This window comes from Lepus europaeus, chromosome 5 (assembly GCF_033115175.1).
Source record: "Lepus europaeus isolate LE1 chromosome 5, mLepTim1.pri, whole genome shotgun sequence".
Taxonomy (NCBI): Eukaryota; Metazoa; Chordata; class Mammalia; order Lagomorpha; family Leporidae; genus Lepus; species Lepus europaeus.
In genome coordinates, this window is record NC_084831.1 from 37,177,852 (window position 1) to 37,194,680 (window position 16,829).

The 16,829-nt window shown below is 49.1% G+C and overlaps 2 protein-coding genes across 4 annotated transcripts in view; both read left to right on the forward strand.

The window, feature by feature from the left end:
• The window catches only part of AKR1A1 (aldo-keto reductase family 1 member A1), a 53,521-nt gene extending 40,137 nt beyond the window's left edge, over window positions 1–13,384 (forward strand). The window contains exons 9-11 of one of the 3 annotated variants that reach the window (XM_062191190.1): window positions 10,450–11,020; window positions 11,867–11,973; window positions 12,316–13,381. In XM_062191190.1, coding sequence (XP_062047174.1) covers window positions 10,450–11,020; window positions 11,867–11,973; window positions 12,316–12,663 — 1,026 coding nt within the window. In that variant the 3' untranslated portion in view covers window positions 12,664–13,381. Of the gene's footprint in view, window positions 1–10,449; window positions 11,021–11,857; window positions 11,974–12,315 lie in introns of all 3 variants that reach the window. The other 2 variants (XM_062191192.1, XM_062191193.1) reach the window with 2 other exon arrangements.
• Window positions 13,385–15,452: 2,068 nt separating this feature from the next.
• Window positions 15,453–16,829, forward strand: part of NASP (nuclear autoantigenic sperm protein) — a 31,328-nt gene continuing 29,951 nt past the window's right edge. The window contains exon 1 of the mRNA XM_062191199.1: window positions 15,453–15,628. Coding sequence (XP_062047183.1) covers window positions 15,570–15,628 — 59 coding nt within the window. The 5' untranslated portion in view covers window positions 15,453–15,569. The remainder of the gene's footprint in view (window positions 15,629–16,829) is intronic.

A 16,829-nucleotide genomic window follows, 5' to 3' on the forward strand; every position in this document is an offset into this window, starting at 1 on the left:
TATAAATTGCTTTTGGGAGAATGGACATTTTGATGATATTGATTCTTCCAATCCATGAACATGGAAGATTTTTCCATTTTTTGGTATCCTCTTCTGTTTCTTTCTTTAAGATTTTGTAATTTTCATCGTAGAGATCTCTAACATCCTTGGTTAAGTTTATTCCAAGGTATTGATTGTTTTTGTAGCTATTGTGAATGGGATTGATCTTAGAAGTTCTTCCTCAGCCATGGCATTGCCTGTGTATACAAGGGCTATTGATTTTTGTGCATTGATTTTATATCCTGCTACTTTGCCAAACTCTTCTGTGAGTTCCAATAGTCTCTTAGTAGAGTTCTTTGGGTTCCCTAAATAAAGAATCATATCATCTGCAAAGAGGGATAGTTTGAGTTCTTCCTCCCCAATTTGTATCCCTTTAATTTCTTTTTCTTGCCTAATAGCTCTGGCTAAAACTTCTAGAACCATATTGAATAGCAGTGGTGAAAGTGGGCATCCCTGTCTGGTACCAGATCTCAGTAGAAATGCTTCTAACTTTTCCCCATTCAATTGGATGTTGGCCGTGGGTTTTTCATAAATTGCTTTGATTGTATTGAGGAATGGTCCTTCCATACCCAGTTTGCTTAGAGTTTTCATCATGAAAGGGTGTTGTATTATATCAAATGCTTTCTCTGCGTCTATTGAGATAATCATATGGTTTTTCTTCTGCAGTCTGTTAATGTGGTGTATCACATTGATTATTTTGCAAACATTGAACCATCCCTGCATACCAGGGATAAATCCCATTTGGTCTGAGTGGATGATCTTTCTGATGTGTTGTTGCATTCTATTGGCCAGAATTTTATTGAGGATTTTTGCATCTATGTTCATCAGGGATATTGGTCTGTAATTCTCTTTCAATGCTGCATCTTTTTCCAGCTTAGGAATTAAGGTGATGCTGGCTTCATAGAAAGAATTTGGGAGGATTCCCTCTTTTTCAAAGAATTGGAGTTAGTTCTTCTTTAAATGTCTGGTAGAATTCAGCAGTGAATCCATCTGGTCCTGGGCTTTTCTTTGTTGGGAGGGCCTTTATTACTGTTTCAATTTCTGTCTCAGTTATGGGTCTGTTTAGGTTTTCTATGTCTTCCTGGTTCAATTTAGGTAGGTTGCATGTGTCCAGGAATCTATCCATTTCCGATAGATTTCCCTGTTTCCTGGCATACAAGTCCTTGTAGTAATTTCTGATGATTCTTTTTATTTCTGTAGTGTCTGTTGTTACATTTCCTTTTTCATCTCTGATTTTATTGATTTGGGTCTTTTCTTTTTGTAGTTAGTTGGGCCAATGGGGTGTCAATTTTGTTTATTTTTTCAAAAAACCAGCTCCTCGTTTGGCTGATTTTTTGTAATTTTTTTTATTCAATCCTGTTGATTTCGTCTCTGATTTTAATTATTTCTCTTCTCCTACTAGCTTTGGGTCTGGTTTGCTGCAGATTTTCTAGATCCTTGAGATGAATTGAAAGCTCATTTATTTGGTGCCTTTCCAATTTCTTGATGTAGGCACCTATTGCTATAAACTTTCCTCTTAACACTGCTTTTGCTGTATCCCTTAAGTTTTGGTATGTTGTGCTGTTATCCTCATTTACTTCCAGAAAATTTTTGATTTCTCTTTTGATTTCTCCTATGACCCATTGTTCATTCAGGAGCATGTTGTTCAATCTCCATGTGTTTGCATATGCTCTAGGGATTCCTGAGCTGCTAATTTCCAGCTTCATTCCTTTATGGTCTGAGAAGCTGCATTGTATGATTCTAATTCTTTTGAATTTGCTGAGACTTGCTTTATGGCCTAGTATGTGGTCAATCCTAGAGAAGGTTCCATGTACTGCTGAGAAGAATGTAAATGCTTTATGTATAGGATGAAAAGTTCTGTAGATATCTGTTAGATCCATTTGGGCTATAGTGTTGTTTAAATCTACTGTCTCCTTGTTGATCTTCTGTCCTGTTGATCTGTCTGTTTCTGAGAGTGGAGTATTGAAGTCCCCCATTACTATTGTATTGGAGTATAAGTCTCCCTTTAAGTCCCTTAACAAATCTTTTAAATAAAGCGGTGCCCTGTAATTAGGTGCATATACATTGATAATCGTTATATCTTCCTGTTTAATTGATCCCTTAATCATTATGTAATGCCCCTCTTTGTCTCTCTTAACAGTTTTTGTGTTAAAGTTTATGTTGTCCGATATTAAGATGGCTATGCCCGCTCTTTTTTCATTTCTTTTGGCATGGTATATCCTTTTCCAGTCCTTCACTTTCAGTCTGTATGCATCTTTGTTGGAAAGATGTGTTTCTTGTAAGCAGCAAATAGATGGGTTTTGTTCCTTAACCCAATCAGCCAATCGGTTAACGTTCAATGTGACTATTGATAAGTAGAAACTTTGCCCTGCCATTTGCCAAAGATATTTTCTAATATATGCTTTGCGCTTCCTGTGATCTTTTGCTGTGAGGTTTCCTTCCTTTACCTTCTTTCATATTGATGACCGTGTTTCTGTGTTTCTGTGTCTAACACATCTTTAAGCATCTTTTGCAGGGCTGGACGAGTGGCAACAAATTCTTTCAATTTCTGTTTGCTATGAAAGGTCTTTGTTTCACCTTCATTCACAAATGAGAGCTTTGTAGGATATAATATTCTGGGCTGGCAGTTTTTCTCTCTTAGTACCTGGGCTATGTCTCGCCATTCCCTTCTAGCTTGTAGGGTTTCTGATGAGAAGTCTGCTGTGAATCTAATTGGAGATGCTCTGAGAGTAATCTGATGTTTCTCTCTTGCACATTTTAGAGTCTTTTCTTTATGGTTCACTGTGGTGAGTTTGATTACTACGTGTCATGGTGAGGATCTCTTTTGGTCATGTTTACTAGGGGTTCTATAAGCTTCCTGTACTAGGATGTCTCTGCCCTTCTCCAAACCTGGGAAGTTCTCTGCAAGTATCTCACTAAAAAGGCCTTCTAATCCTTTCTCTCTCTCCATGCCTTCAGGAACTCCTAGAACCCGAATGTTGGGTTTTTTAATAGTATCCTGTAGATTCCCAACAATATTTTTTAGATTTCTAATTTCCTCTTCTTTTCTTTGGTTTAACTGTATACTTTCCTGTGCTCTGTCTTCTAAGTCTGATATTCTCTCTTCTGTTTCACTGACTCTGTTTTTAAGGCTCTCTAATGTGTTTGTCATTTGATCTATTGAGTTCTTCATTTCATTTTGATTTCTCTTCACTATCACACTTTCCTGTTCTACTAGTTTCTGCATTTCATTTTGATTCCTCCTTAAGATTTCATTTTCTCGAAGGAGATTTTCTATCCTGTCCAGTAAGGAATTCTGTAGCTCAAGCATTTGTTTTTGAACACTTCTAATTGTTCTTATCATAAATTTTTTGAAATCCGTATCTTGCATTTCTTCCATCTCATCATCTTCATAATCTTGGCTTGGGGTGTCTTGTTCATTTGGGGGTGTCATAATGTCTTCCTTGTTCTTGTTTCCTCGGTTTCTGCGTTTGTTGCTTGGCATTGCGGAGATATTCTTTGGATTCTTCTTCCCTCGCTGTGGTGTTTTTTCTTGTTATACTATGACTGTATTAAGTGGACTGTCTGCTTTTGATGGAGCCTTAGAGGCTTGCGATGGGTGGGCCTGAGAGCTCTGTTTGGTTCCTCAGGGTTAAGGGTGTGCCAAAGGTGACACTCCCAGGTTAGGCGTGGTAAATCTCTCTCTCTCTCTCTCTCTTTTCTTTCTTTTTTTTTTTTTTTTTTGGTTCAAAAGGGAAGCAATTCCGCACAGCTGAGCGGAATTGGAGGTAGTTAGCAGGCAAACCATATACCCACAGGAGCCAGAGATCAGAAGCTCTTTCCCAAGGACCACACAGGGAATCTGTGCTGCCCTCATGTGGGCTAAAATTCTCCTGCAGTCTCCCACTGGGTTGCCAAGGTTACCGAATTGTAGTGTCTCTGGAGAATACTCGGGTGAATTTTGTGAGTTCTCTCCCCCACCGTACCTTTTTTCACAGTCTCAGTTCATTAGCACTACACATTCACTAGGTCCCAATCTCCTGTTATTTCATGCCCCCAGAGTCAGGTTTTTCTGCTTGGCTGAGGGCGGTTGCAAACCTGAGGTCACCCCGCTTATGACGTATGTCCAAAATGGTGCCTGCCCTTTGTCTTGCTCACCTTTGAGAGGTGAGCGGAGAGAGAGAAACTCGTGTCCATATCAGTCACTTTTTTTTTTCTCTCTTCTAGATAGCCTGGTGAACTTTTCCCCATGGGGTTTCAAGCCTCGTTCCCTCTAGTCTCCTCTTTCCGCTTTCCCACCAGTGTCTCAGGCTCACGTTCCAGCACTGGTGTGTTGATTCTGCCGCTGGTGTCCTGAACCGTGGGCTCCCACGCTCTCCACGCATGTCCACTGTGAATCACTAGTACTGGAAGAGTTTCCACTGCTGTTTCTTCCCCTACTCTTCCTTGAACCTGCAGTATCTCCACTTTTATTAAATTGTCTCTTCCCGGACTATCAGTGTGCTCCCTTCCTATTCCACCATCTTGCCGCTCCCCCAATTACAATTGTTGATTTGTCTTTTTTTGCAATCTTTGTAGTTTCTTCATGATATACTTTGAGTCTTTATTGCATACATATATATGTGGTATCTATATACATAACTATATAGGCAATATGTATCTATATCTGTATAACTACATCTAAGAAGTTTATTGCCTAAGGATTTGTTTTCTTGACAGGCAGAGTTTGACAGAGAGAGAGAGACAGAGAGCAAGGTCTTGCTTTTTTGTTGGTTCACCCCCAAAGTGGCCGCTACAGCCGGTGCGCTGCGAGCCTGGAGCCAGGTGCCTCCTCCTGGTCTCACTTGCAGGTGCAGGGCCCAAGCACTTGGGCCATCCTCCACTGCCCTCCCAGGCCACAGCAGAGGGCTAGACTGGAAGAGGGGCAACCGGGACAGAATCCAGCGCCCCAACTGGGACTAGAACCCGGAATGCCGGTGCCACAGGTGTAGGATTAGCCTAGTGATCCGTGGTGCCGGCCAACCTAAGAATTTTTTTAAAGATTTATTTGAAAGGCAGAGTAACAGAGAGAGGGAAAGACAAAGAGAGAGGTTTTCCATCCACTGGATGACTCCCCAAATGGCCGCAATGGCCAGAACTGGGATGATATGAAGCCAGGAGCCAGGAGCTTCTTCTGGGATGCCCACGTGGATGCAGGGGCCAAGGACTTGGACCATCTTCTGTTCCTTTCCCAGGCCATAGCAGAGAGCTAGATTGGTAGAGGAGCAGCTAGGACAGAAACTGGTGCCTCTATGGGATGCTGATTCCACAGGTGGAGGCTTAACTTGTGCTGCAGCGCCACCCTACTCCTTTTTAAAATTTATTTATTTTTAATTTTATTTGAGAGAGAGACAGATGTCTAGAGAGATCTTCCATTCACTGGTTCACTCCTCAAATGTCCACAATAGCCCAGAAGATGGGTCAGGCTGAGGCCAGCAGCTCTGAATTCCATCTGGGTCTCCCACATGGGTGGCAGGGACACAAGTGCTTGAGCCTTCACCTGCTGCCTGCCAGGGTACACATGACCAGAAAGCTAGACTTGGGGGCAGAGGCAGGAGTCGAACCCAGGCACTCTGATATGGGGTGTGGGTATCCAAGTGGTGTCTTAACTGCTGCTCCAAATGCCTGCCTCCTATTGCCTGTTTTAAAAACATTTTATTGGGGTTGGCATTTTGGCATAACAGGTTAAGCTGCTGCCTGCAACACCAGCATTCCAGTCAGCTTGAGTCCCACATGCTCCACTTCCAATCCAGCTCCCTGTTAACACTGCTGGAAAAGTAGCAGAAGATGGCCCAAGTCCTTAGCCCTCGCACCCACGTGGAAGATCCGGATGAAGCTCCTGCCTCCTGATTCAGCCTGACCAGCCCCGTTTGTTGTGGCCATTTGGGCAGTGAATGAGAGAATAGAAGATCTCTCTGTCTCTCTCTCTCTTTCTCTCTCTCTCTCTCTCTCTTGGGGCTGGTGCCGTGGTGCAGCGGGTTAATGCCCTGGCCTGAAGCACTGGCATCCCATGTGGGCACCAGTTCGAGGCCTGGCTGCTCTACTTCCCATCCAGCTCTCTGCTATGGCCTGAGAAGATGGTCTAGGTCCTTGGGCCCTTGTACCTGTGTGGGAGACCCAGAGGAAGCTCCTGGCTCCTGACTTCAGATCGGCATAGCTCCGGCCGTTGCAGCCAATTGGGTAGTGAACCAGCAGATGGAAGACCTCTCTCTCTGCCTCTTCTGTGTAATTAAATCTTAATTTAAAGTTTTTTATTTATTTATTTTTAAAAGATTTATTTATTTACTTGAAAGAGTTACACAGAGTGAGAAGGAGAGGCAGAGAGAGAGAGAGAGGTCTTTCATCTGCTGCTTCACTCCCCAATTGGCCACAATGGCCGGAGCTGTGTCGATCCGAAGCCAGGAGCTTCTTCTGAGTCTCCTACATGGGTGCAGGGCCCAAGGACTTGTGCCATCCTCTATTGCTTTCCCAGGCCATAGCAGAGAGCTGGATCAGAAGTGGAGCCGCCCGGACTTGAACTGGTGCCCATATGGGATGTTGGCACTGCAGGCAGAGGCTTTACCCACTACACCACAGCACCGGCCCCAATATTTATTTATTTTCATTTTATTTGAAAAGCAGACAGAGACAGCAAAGAGGCAGCTTCCATCCACTGGTTCACTCCCCAAATGCCCACAACAGCCAGGGTAGGGCCAGGTAGAAGATAAGAGTCTAGAAATCAATCCAAGTCTCCCATACAGGTGCCAGGAACCCACATTTTTTGTTCGTTTTTTAAGATTTATTTATTTATTAGAGAGGCAGAGTTACACACAGAGAGACAAAGGAGAGATAAAAAGAGATCTTCCATCCACTGGTTCACTTCCCAGATGGCTGTAATGATCAGGACTGGTCTAGGTGGAAGCCAGGAGCTTCCTCTGGGTCTACCACATGGATGCAGAGATCCAAGGACCTGGGCCATCCTCCACTGCTTTTCCAGGCACATTAGCAGAGAGCTGGATTGGAAGTGGAGCAGCCAGGACTCAAACTGGCACCCAAATGGGATGCCAGTGCTGCAGTCCATGGCTTTATCCTACTGAGCCACAGTGCCAGCCCCAGAAACCCAAGTGCTGAGTCATCATCTGCTGCCTCCCAGGATGCACATTAGCAGGAGGCCAGGTTGGAAGCCGAGGAGCTGGGTCCTAAACCAGGAACTGTGCTGTGGGATGTTGGTATCCCAAGCAGGGATTTAATTGCTGTGCTATCTGCCTGCTCCATATTTTTTCCTTATGTAACACTTGAGAGTAAACATTCTAGAGCTGGTTTGGTGGCTCCGTGATGTTGGGAACCTAGGCTTCTTCTATCTCACTGCTTTGTCATTCTTGGACCATTGCCCTAATTCACATATCCAACAGGCTTCACCACTGTTTCTGCTGAAGGACTACCCCTTCCCTCTGATGTCTGTATAAGGAAGTTGTACATGTCAATTCTGTGTAGTTTCCTTTGACCTGAATGTCACTATGTGGACATTTCTAATTCCAAGGGACATTGGCAATTTTGGTTTTTTAATCTGGTGGCTTTGCAATAAAATAAATATATACATAAATGAAAATCAAGGTTCTATAACTATAATAATAGAAGAATAGATATTGGCAAACAACCTGTTATCTGTTACAAGGTCTCCACACTTCCCATGTAAACATTCATTTAATCCTTTTCTGGTCAATATCCTTCTTTTGGGGCCAGTGCTGTGGCATAGTGGGTAAAGCTGCTGCCTGCAGTACCAGCATCTCATATAGGCTCCAGTTCAAGTCCTGGCTACTCCACTTCTGATCTAGCTCTCTGCTGTGGCCTTGGAAAGCAGTAGAAGATAGGAGACCCAGAAGAAGCTCCTGGCTCCTGGCTCCTGGCTTCGTGTAGTAGGCAAAGCCTCCACTTATAGCGCCAGAATCCCATATAGACGCCAGCTCAAGTTCCAGCTGCTCCACTTCCAATCCAGCTCCCTGCTAATGTGCCTGGGAAATCAGCAGAAGATGGCCCAAGTCCTTGGGCCCCTGCACTCACATGGGAGACCTGGAAGAAGCTCCTGGCTCCTGGCTTCAGATCAGCCCAGCTCTGGCCATTGTGGCCACTTGTGGAGTGAACCAGCGGATGGAAAACCATTTTCAGTATCTCCCTCTCTCTCTAACTCTACATCTCAAATAAATAAATAAATAAATAATGTTTAAAAATTTTTTCTGGGCTCTCAGCCCTTTCCTGAGATGCCCACCTGCTCTATTAGGTGTGCTGTCTTCCTTAAACTTTGCTGCTTGGCACACCACTACTCTCTGTCCTGCATCTAAAATTTTTCTTGCTTGAAGAACCCTAAGCAGCTGAACCCCGGTAATATATTTGGTGACTTTAAAGGGACACGAAGAGGACCAGTGGTAAGTTCTGAGCAAATTCATTCTGATGAATGCTCCTTCCAGCCTCTCTCCTGCCTTATGTAGGGCAACCAACGCCTATTTGACAATACTTCATGGAGACAGAGACTTGCCCAGTTTCTTTTAACCTAGCTATCTTGGCCTTTCCCTACTCTGTCTTTTTTGCCAAGGTCTCTTTGCTGTAATCATGCGGGAAAAGGCAACTTATTTTCTCTTTCCAACAGTCTACCTAGGCCCTCATGGCCCTCATTGCCTTGCCTGACCAGTCTGGGGTCAGTTTCTGAAAGCATACTGGCCTCTCAGTCCTTTCCTGAGATGCCTGCCTGGCCTATCAGTTGTACTCTCTTATGGTTCTTCATGGAACTGAACTACCTTGCTTACCACTAAAAAATTAAAAATGTTTCTGGAGAGAGTTAAACAGAGCTGCGGCTATGCAGTAGTACAGGCAAGACATGATGGGTTCTAGGCTTGAACTATAATGGTGATAGTAAAGAGGGAAAGAAGGTGACTGATTTAAAATTCATTTAAGTGGTCCTCATTGTGGTGCAGCCAGTTGGGTTGCTGCCACGGACACCTACATACCATTTGAGCTGTGGTTCGAGTCCCAGTAACTCTGCTTCTGATCAGTTTTCTGCTAAGGTGCCTTGGAAAGTGGAAGATGGCTCAAGTGCTTAGGCCCCTACCACCCATTGAAGGACCCTTATGGGGGAGAGGGACAAGAAACTAGGCCTGGGCAGATATCAGGGGCTTCTTAAGAGGTTAGATGTTCCCCAGAGTCCAGCGGGCAGGACGTTCTCTGGGAAGGAAAAGTCAATCCCCTTCAGAGAACCTCTAGGCATGCCCAGAGCAGAGCTGCCACTCTCCTCAGCACTCTCCTCAGCACTCTCCCTCAGCATTCTCCTCAGCACTCTCCTCAGCACTCTCCTCAGCACTCTCCTCAGCACTCTCCTCAGCATTCTCCTCAGCACTCTCCTCAGCACTCTCCTCAGCACTCTCCTCAGCATTCTCCGGTATGCTAATTGTCCCTCCGAACCAGCCAATCCCGTGTTGCCACTGCATTCCATATGCTAATGGTCCCTCTGAACTGACCAATCCTATGCATGCGCATTAGGAATATGCTAATTCGTTGCCTATATAACCTGTGTGAAACTGCCGCTCAGGGCTCCTCACTGCCTGAGGTGGGGGCCCGTTTGCGCAAACGTTCAATAAAACCTCGTGCTTTTTGCATCAACTGGTCTGGAGTCTGGATCTTTGGGCGTCCTCCCGAGCAAGTGGGCATCTCTGCAACTGAGAGGTCCAACATTTGGTGGCCCGTACGGGGATTTTAGGTCGCCCTCAGACCCATTCCCTGCTGACCAGTTGGAGGTATAATTAAGTGTTTTCTGTTTGTTGTTCTTCGTCTTGAGTGTTCTGACTGGCCAGTACCTGACTCTGTGAGACCAGTGGGGGAGGCAGGCGTGCCCAGCAACCCCTGGTCCGTTCCCCGGAGGACGCTCCGGTCTGTGAGACCAGTAGGGGAGGCAGGCGTGCCCAGTAACCCCTGGTCCGTTCCCCGGAGGACGCTCCGGTCTGTGAGACCAGTAGGGGAAACCCTCGGTCCGTTCCCCCGGAAGACGCTCCCGGGGTGGTCTGGAGGTGGGTCGGAGACCAAGTCTCCCTCCTTCCCGGGGAGGGCTGGTCAGGCAGCCGCTCCCAAAAATAGCGCAATAGCGTTCGATTTGTCCTAGCCATGTGGTTTGTCTTGCTTACTGTATATGTCTGTGCATTGGCTGTTCTTTTTGTTTGGGCTGAAATCTTTGCACCCATGGGTCAACAAATAACCACCCCTTTAAGTCTCACTCTAGATCACTGGAAGGACGTTCGAGAACGCGCGCGCCACCTCTCAGTGGAGGTTAAAAGGAAACGATGGGCAAAATTCTGTTCCTCAGAGTGGCCGGCCTTCGAGGTCAGCTGGCCAAGGAACGGCACTTTTAACCTCGATATTATTTTACAGATTAAGGCGCGAGTCTTTCAGCCAGGATCCAATGGACACCCTGATCAGGTGCCCTACATTACCACGTGGGAGGATCTTTCACGTAACCCCCCTCCCTGGATAGAACCCTTCTCCTTCCCGACGGAGCCCATACGGACCCCGTTACCCCTTCCTCGGCCATCCCCAACTCCTTTGATACCTTCCTCCCCGATACCCCCTCCTCCTATCCCGGTTGTGCCAACCTCCTCCCTATACCCTCTGAAGGAGATTCGAGATCCAAAACCTGACAAGCCACCGGTTCTTCCGGCTGATCAGGACTTTCTGCTCTTTGACTCTCCCCCACCCTATCTTCCCGGCCAGCCTGCTCCCCCGCAGGAACCCCCACAACAACCAGAGCGGGTCCGGTTTGGGACTGCCACCTCTTTAAACCCGGCCACCCTGCTCCCGGAACTGGGGCCCCAGGCCCAGGTAATCCATAACTGTCACCAAATCCTGGCTGAGGCCCACGGCACCCGAAAAGACCTAACCGACCAGCCTCTGCCGGATGCCGAAATGACCTGGTTCACGGATGGGAGCAGCTTTCTACAGAACGGTGAGCGGAGGGCTGGGGCAGCGGTGGTGGATGGAAAAACTGTTATCTGGTCAAGTGCCTTAAAGCCTGGAACTTCTGCTCAAAAAGCCGAGCTCATAGCCTTAACTCAAGCTTTAAAATTGGCACAAGACAAAAAGGTCAGCATTTACACAGACAGTCGGTATGCTTTCGCCACTGCCCATGTACATGGGGAGATATACCGGCTAAGGGGCCTCTTAACCTCAGCAGGCAAGGACATTAAAAATAAGCAGGAAATCCTAGATCTTCTACAGGCTCTGTTCCTGCCCAAAATGTTGAGTATAATTCATTGCCCCGGGCACCAACGAGGAGACGACCCCGTAGCAAGGGGAAACAGGATGGCAGACGAGGCCGCTAGGGCGGCAGCCCTGAGCCAACAGGTGCTCCCGTTAAAGACAATTGAGCCCACCCAAGTATCGAGGGAACCACCTTTCCTCTATTCGGACCAAGACTTAGATACGATCCAGCGGCTCGGTGCAGAGTATGATGAACAAATAAGGGTTTGGAGGCTCGGAGAGAAAATAGTCCTGCCACACCAATTGGCTAAAGAAATAATTACCAGCCTCCATCAATGGACTCATTTGGGACACAAAAAGCTAAAAGCAGCCTTACAGGAAGATAGGCAGTCTTATTACATCCCCGGACTTGACTCTTTAATCCAGCAGGTGACTGAATCCTGTGTTCCGTGTGCCAAGGTAAATGCCAGACACCTCAAGCTCCCGGAGGGAGCTAGGGTAAGAGGAGACCGACCAGGAATCAACTGGGAGGTCGATTTCACTGAGATAAGGCCGGGCAGTTATGGGAATAAGTATCTTCTAGTTTTTGTAGACACCTTCTCCGGATGGACTGAGGCATTCCCCACAAAACGGGAAACCGCCCGGGTGGTCGTCAAGAAGATCATAGAGGAGATCTTCCCCCGGTTCGGCTTGCCTAAGGTAATCGGGTCCGACAATGGCCCAGCGTTTGTCTCCCAGGTAAGTCAGTTGGTGGCCAAAGCATTAGGCATAAATTGGAAATTGCACTGTGCCTATAGACCCCAAAGTTCAGGACAGGTAGAAAGAATGAACAGAACAATTAAAGAGACCTTGACCAAATTAGCGTTGGAGACTGGTGTTAAAGACTGGGTCCAACTCCTCCCTATGGTGTTGTTCCGGGTCCGAAACACGCCCTCTCATTGCGGGCTGACACCATAGGAAATCCTTTATGGAGGGCCCCCACCAGTAGCAGGCTTGCTTGACCTTGCCAGTGACTCCGTTGCCGATGCCCCTAAATTACAGGCCCGGTTGAGAGCGCTCCAGATCATCCAGAACCAGGTCTGGAAACCTCTTGCAGCAGCCTACCAACCCGAGACGACAACCATCCCACATCCTTTCCAAATCGGTGATGCTGTGTATGTCCGAAGGCACCAATCTAAGACTCTCGAGCCCCGGTGGAAAGGCCCCTTCACTGTGCTGTTGACAACTCCCACCGCTCTCAAGGTCGACGGAATCGCTGCTTGGGTCCACGCCTCACACGTGAAGCGAGCACCACCTCCCCAGGGCCCCGAGGATCCGGATAGACCAGCCAAATGGAAGCTCCAGCGCACTCAGAACCCACTCAAGCTAAGACTTTCAAAAACTGTTTAATATTTGTGATGTTCCTGGCCTTTCCCCATTGTTTTTCCAATCCCCATGCTCCACAATTGTTAACGTGGAACCCAACCCAGTCCAGCAAGAACAGAGTTCCCTCCCTCCAGTGAGGCAGGCTCTCCCCAGGCAGGTCCAATAGATTTTAGGATTAAAATCTTTGCAAAAAGAAAAGGAGGGAATGAAGGACCCTTATGGGGGAGAGGGACAAGAAACTAGGCCTGGGCAGATATCAGGGGCTTCTTAAGAGGTTAGATGTTCCCCAGAGTCCAGCGGGCAGGACGTTCTCTGGGAAGGAAAAGTCAATCCCCTTCAGAGAACCTCTAGGCATGCCCAGAGCAGAGCTGCCACTCTCCTCAGCACTCTCCTCAGCACTCTCCCTCAGCATTCTCCTCAGCACTCTCCTCAGCACTCTCCTCAGCACTCTCCTCAGCACTCTCCTCAGCATTCTCCTCAGCACTCTCCTCAGCACTCTCCTCAGCACTCTCCTCAGCATTCTCCGGTATGCTAATTGTCCCTCCGAACCAGCCAATCCCGTGTTGCCACTGCATTCCATATGCTAATGGTCCCTCTGAACTGACCAATCCTATGCATGCGCATTAGGAATATGCTAATTCGTTGCCTATATAACCTGTGTGAAACTGCCGCTCAGGGCTCCTCACTGCCTGAGGTGGGGGCCCGTTTGCGCAAACGTTCAATAAAACCTCGTGCTTTTTGCATCAACTGGTCTGGAGTCTGGATCTTTGGGCGTCCTCCCAAGCAAGTGGGCATCTCTGCAACTGAGAGGTCCAACACCATATGGGAGGCCCAGATAGAGTTCCAGGTACCTGGCTTTGGCCTGGTCCAGCCCTGGCTGTTGCAGCCATTCGAGGGAGAGAGCTGGCAGATGGAAGATCTGTCTCTTCCTCTCTCTCTCTCTCTCTCTCTCTCTCTCTCAGGACTAAATTCCTTAAGGCAGAGATTATGTCTTTTGTCCCTAGGATCTGGTACAAAGCCTTGCACCTCACAATTACTCAGAGAATATTAGTTTAATAGATGAATGGGCCACAGGAGTAACGGGGTTTTCAGGAACTACCCCTGGGTATAAGGACTCTGGGGTTCCCCATCCAGCTACCCAACTGTCCAGTTATTATTTTATCAGACTGTGGTAGCCATTTAATGCATGCTTAGCATCAGCCAGGAACAGTGCTAATTATCTCTCTCTCTCTCTCTTTTTTTTTTTTTTTTTTTGACAGGCAGAGTGGATAGTGAGAGAGACAGAGAGAAAGGTCTTCCTTTTGCCGTTGGTTCACCCTCCAATGGCCGCCGCGGCCGGCGTGCTGCGGCCGGCACACTGCGCTGATCCGAGGGCAGGAGCCAGGTGCTTCTCCTGGTCTCCCATGTGGGTGCAGGGCCCAAGCACTTGGGTCATCCTCCACTGCACTCCTAGGCCACAGCAGAGAGCTGGCCTGGAAGAGGGGCAACTGGGACAGAATCCGGCGCCCCGACCGGGACTAGAACCCGGTGTGCTGGCGCCGCTAGGCGGAGGATTAGCCTGTTGAGCCACAGCGCTAATTATCTCTAATTCTCACAATATCCTTAACAGGTGGCTACTAATAGTGTCCTCATTTTACATTTAATCTTAAAAAGTACATGACTTTGCTCAGGTTCTCCAACCAACAGTTGGGAGAGCCCATGTCAGTTTGCCACAGGAATTGGCATTTTCGGGTCCGGTGCTAGGACTCTAAAATTTTCAACCTGCCTGAGCTTTAGATTGGAGTAAGAATCCTTCCCAGGAGCCTGGACAGAAACAAAGCACCCCTGTTCTGATCCCTGTATGTTGCGCTATTGTGGATGGGGATGGATGATGCTCCAGGTGCGAGAAAATGTTATCCCTGGCTGGGCCAGCTGCAGGAAATGAGGCACACTGCTTTCCACAACCAACTTATCCTGCGGCTTTCTGAGCCGCACCATCCCTGAAATTTGGTTTCTTTCTCTACGAAACGGGGCTGGTAACACCGGTCTCAGTAGCAGGGTTGTTTTTGAGATTCAATGAGACTGTCAAGAGCTTTCAGTGTCTAGGCACAGCACCCCAGCTCGTAGCAGGCACCCACACAAGTCACAGCCTGGAGAGCCAGCCGCACTCAGCTAGTCACAGCTGGAGTCTGGGTGGGACCTATGAGGACCGCGTCCGCGGATTGGACAGCCGGCGGGGGCGGGTCCGGAGGGAGGAGCCAACGGTATCCCGCCGCGACCCCGAGCTTTCCCCGAAGCGCGGTAGTTTCAGTTGTAGCCAATCGTGGAGCAGTATCTTTTTGCGTCAGCAGTTGCTGAGGCCCAGAGCCACGCGTCTCTCGCCGAGATCGGTTCTAGCCGTTGCTGCTGTACCCGCGCTCGGCTCTTGCGCGTCTTTCCGTTAGGACTGAGAGGTCGGACAGAAAGTCGCAGTCACCGTGCTGAGTATCCAGGCCAGACGAGACCGTCAGCTGCTCGCTCCAAATATGTAGAACAACACAGGCTTCTCTTTCTGTGGAAGCCACACTGGCGCCCTGTCAGGAGTTGTAGTGCCAAGATTCTGGTTCTTCTTGCGCGACTTGCGAGAGAAGCAGGAAGTTTTTTTTTTTTTTTTTTTTTTTTTTAGGGGCAGGCGGGCCCGGGAGGTCAGGTACTCCGAGAGCCATTCGGCGAGGGCGGGGGCGGGGGTGTCCTTGCGAAAGAGAGGGGTAAGTCCTGGCCCTTTAAACCTAAGGGGGAGGACCCGGAAGTGGATGGGCGGGGCGAGGCTCTGGCTATATAAGGGGGTCCGAGCCGCGCGGAGTCTCCAATCTGCCATTTTCTGTCCCTGGCTAAGTGTCTGGCGTCCTAAATTTCCACTGCTTTCCTCACAGACTCTGTTCCTCTCACTGGTCCACCTCCTCAGGGGAACGATGGCCACAGAGTCCACAGCCACTGCCGCCATCGCCGCGGAGTTGGCTTCCGCCGACAAGTAAGCGGGACCGTGGAGAGCTTGAGGCACCGGCCAGTCCGCGGGGAGGGCTGGTGGGCTGGGGCTCCGTGGGAGGGACGCCGGTGTGTGGGAGGACTTGTCTTGCCGTAAGCAACTGTCGCTGTTCAGGGAGCCCGGGACTGTGGAGAAGCCCCCCTCTTGCTGAGAGCCACGCGCGCTAGCGGTAACGGCGGGTGGCTGGCGCCCCCTGCCCGGTTTTTCGCGGCCGCCATCTTGCCGGGGGCAGCGGCGCTGTCTCCATTGCCTGCCCCTCTCCTTCCTCCCCCGGCCCAGGGCTGCCCGTGGAGAGGCGGGGCCCTGGCGTGCCCCGGCTGCCCTCGTGTCTCGACAGTCCCGGCACTCCTGGCGTGCGCCTTCGGTGGAGCCCTTAGACAGCCCGGGAGTGTAGCCCACAGAGATTTGGCGCCAAAAAGGAAAAAAAAAAAAAAAGCCGCACGAGGGGTCGGGGGGGCGGGGCCCCACGGGGGGCGGGGTCTCGCGCGCGTGCATTCGCTGCCCTCCGCCGGCTGTGGAGCAGGGGGTGGGGCCTCGAGGAGGCGGGAAAACTCCATTGTTTGGGGCTGTGGCGGCGCGGGCGAGCGAGAGCTTTAGACTTTGGCGCTGGGGTTGCCGCCGCCTCCCGGCTGACCTCGGGGCGCCGTGGGGCTCGCTGCCCCGCCCCGCGGCGCTGCGCGAACCCTGGCCCGTGGGAGGGAGCGGAGTGGTTCTGAGGAGTTGTCTGGGGACTCGGCTGCCTCGGGGGTACTAACCGGGTCGCCAGGCGACCTCAGCCTGAGCCGTGTTTGAACCCCAGCCGTTCACACAGCAGTAGAGGCACAGCGGATTGCTCTGAGAGCGGCGCAGTGCCACCCAGACAGAAACTGTTTACGTCGTTTCGTTGGTAGTTAGCGGAGGTTTATTTATCTCGACCCACTGCACCACCTGTTGGTTCACTTCCTAGTGAATTCAGTAATGGTTTTCCAACTCCCACGTCCCCTCCATTGGTTCCGTAGGACTCGGATGGGAATAGGTTGGGCCGGGGTGTCCTTTTCTGTCTATCATTAAAAAGGGCTCCTTTTTATGGTGCTGCCTAGACAACTCCACTAGTCAGTATTCCATTTAGAGGGATTCTTGTCTTCTCCAGTAGTTAAAAAATGTGTGCTTTTCTTAAACACAAGTATGCAGCAGATAGCGCTTGCAG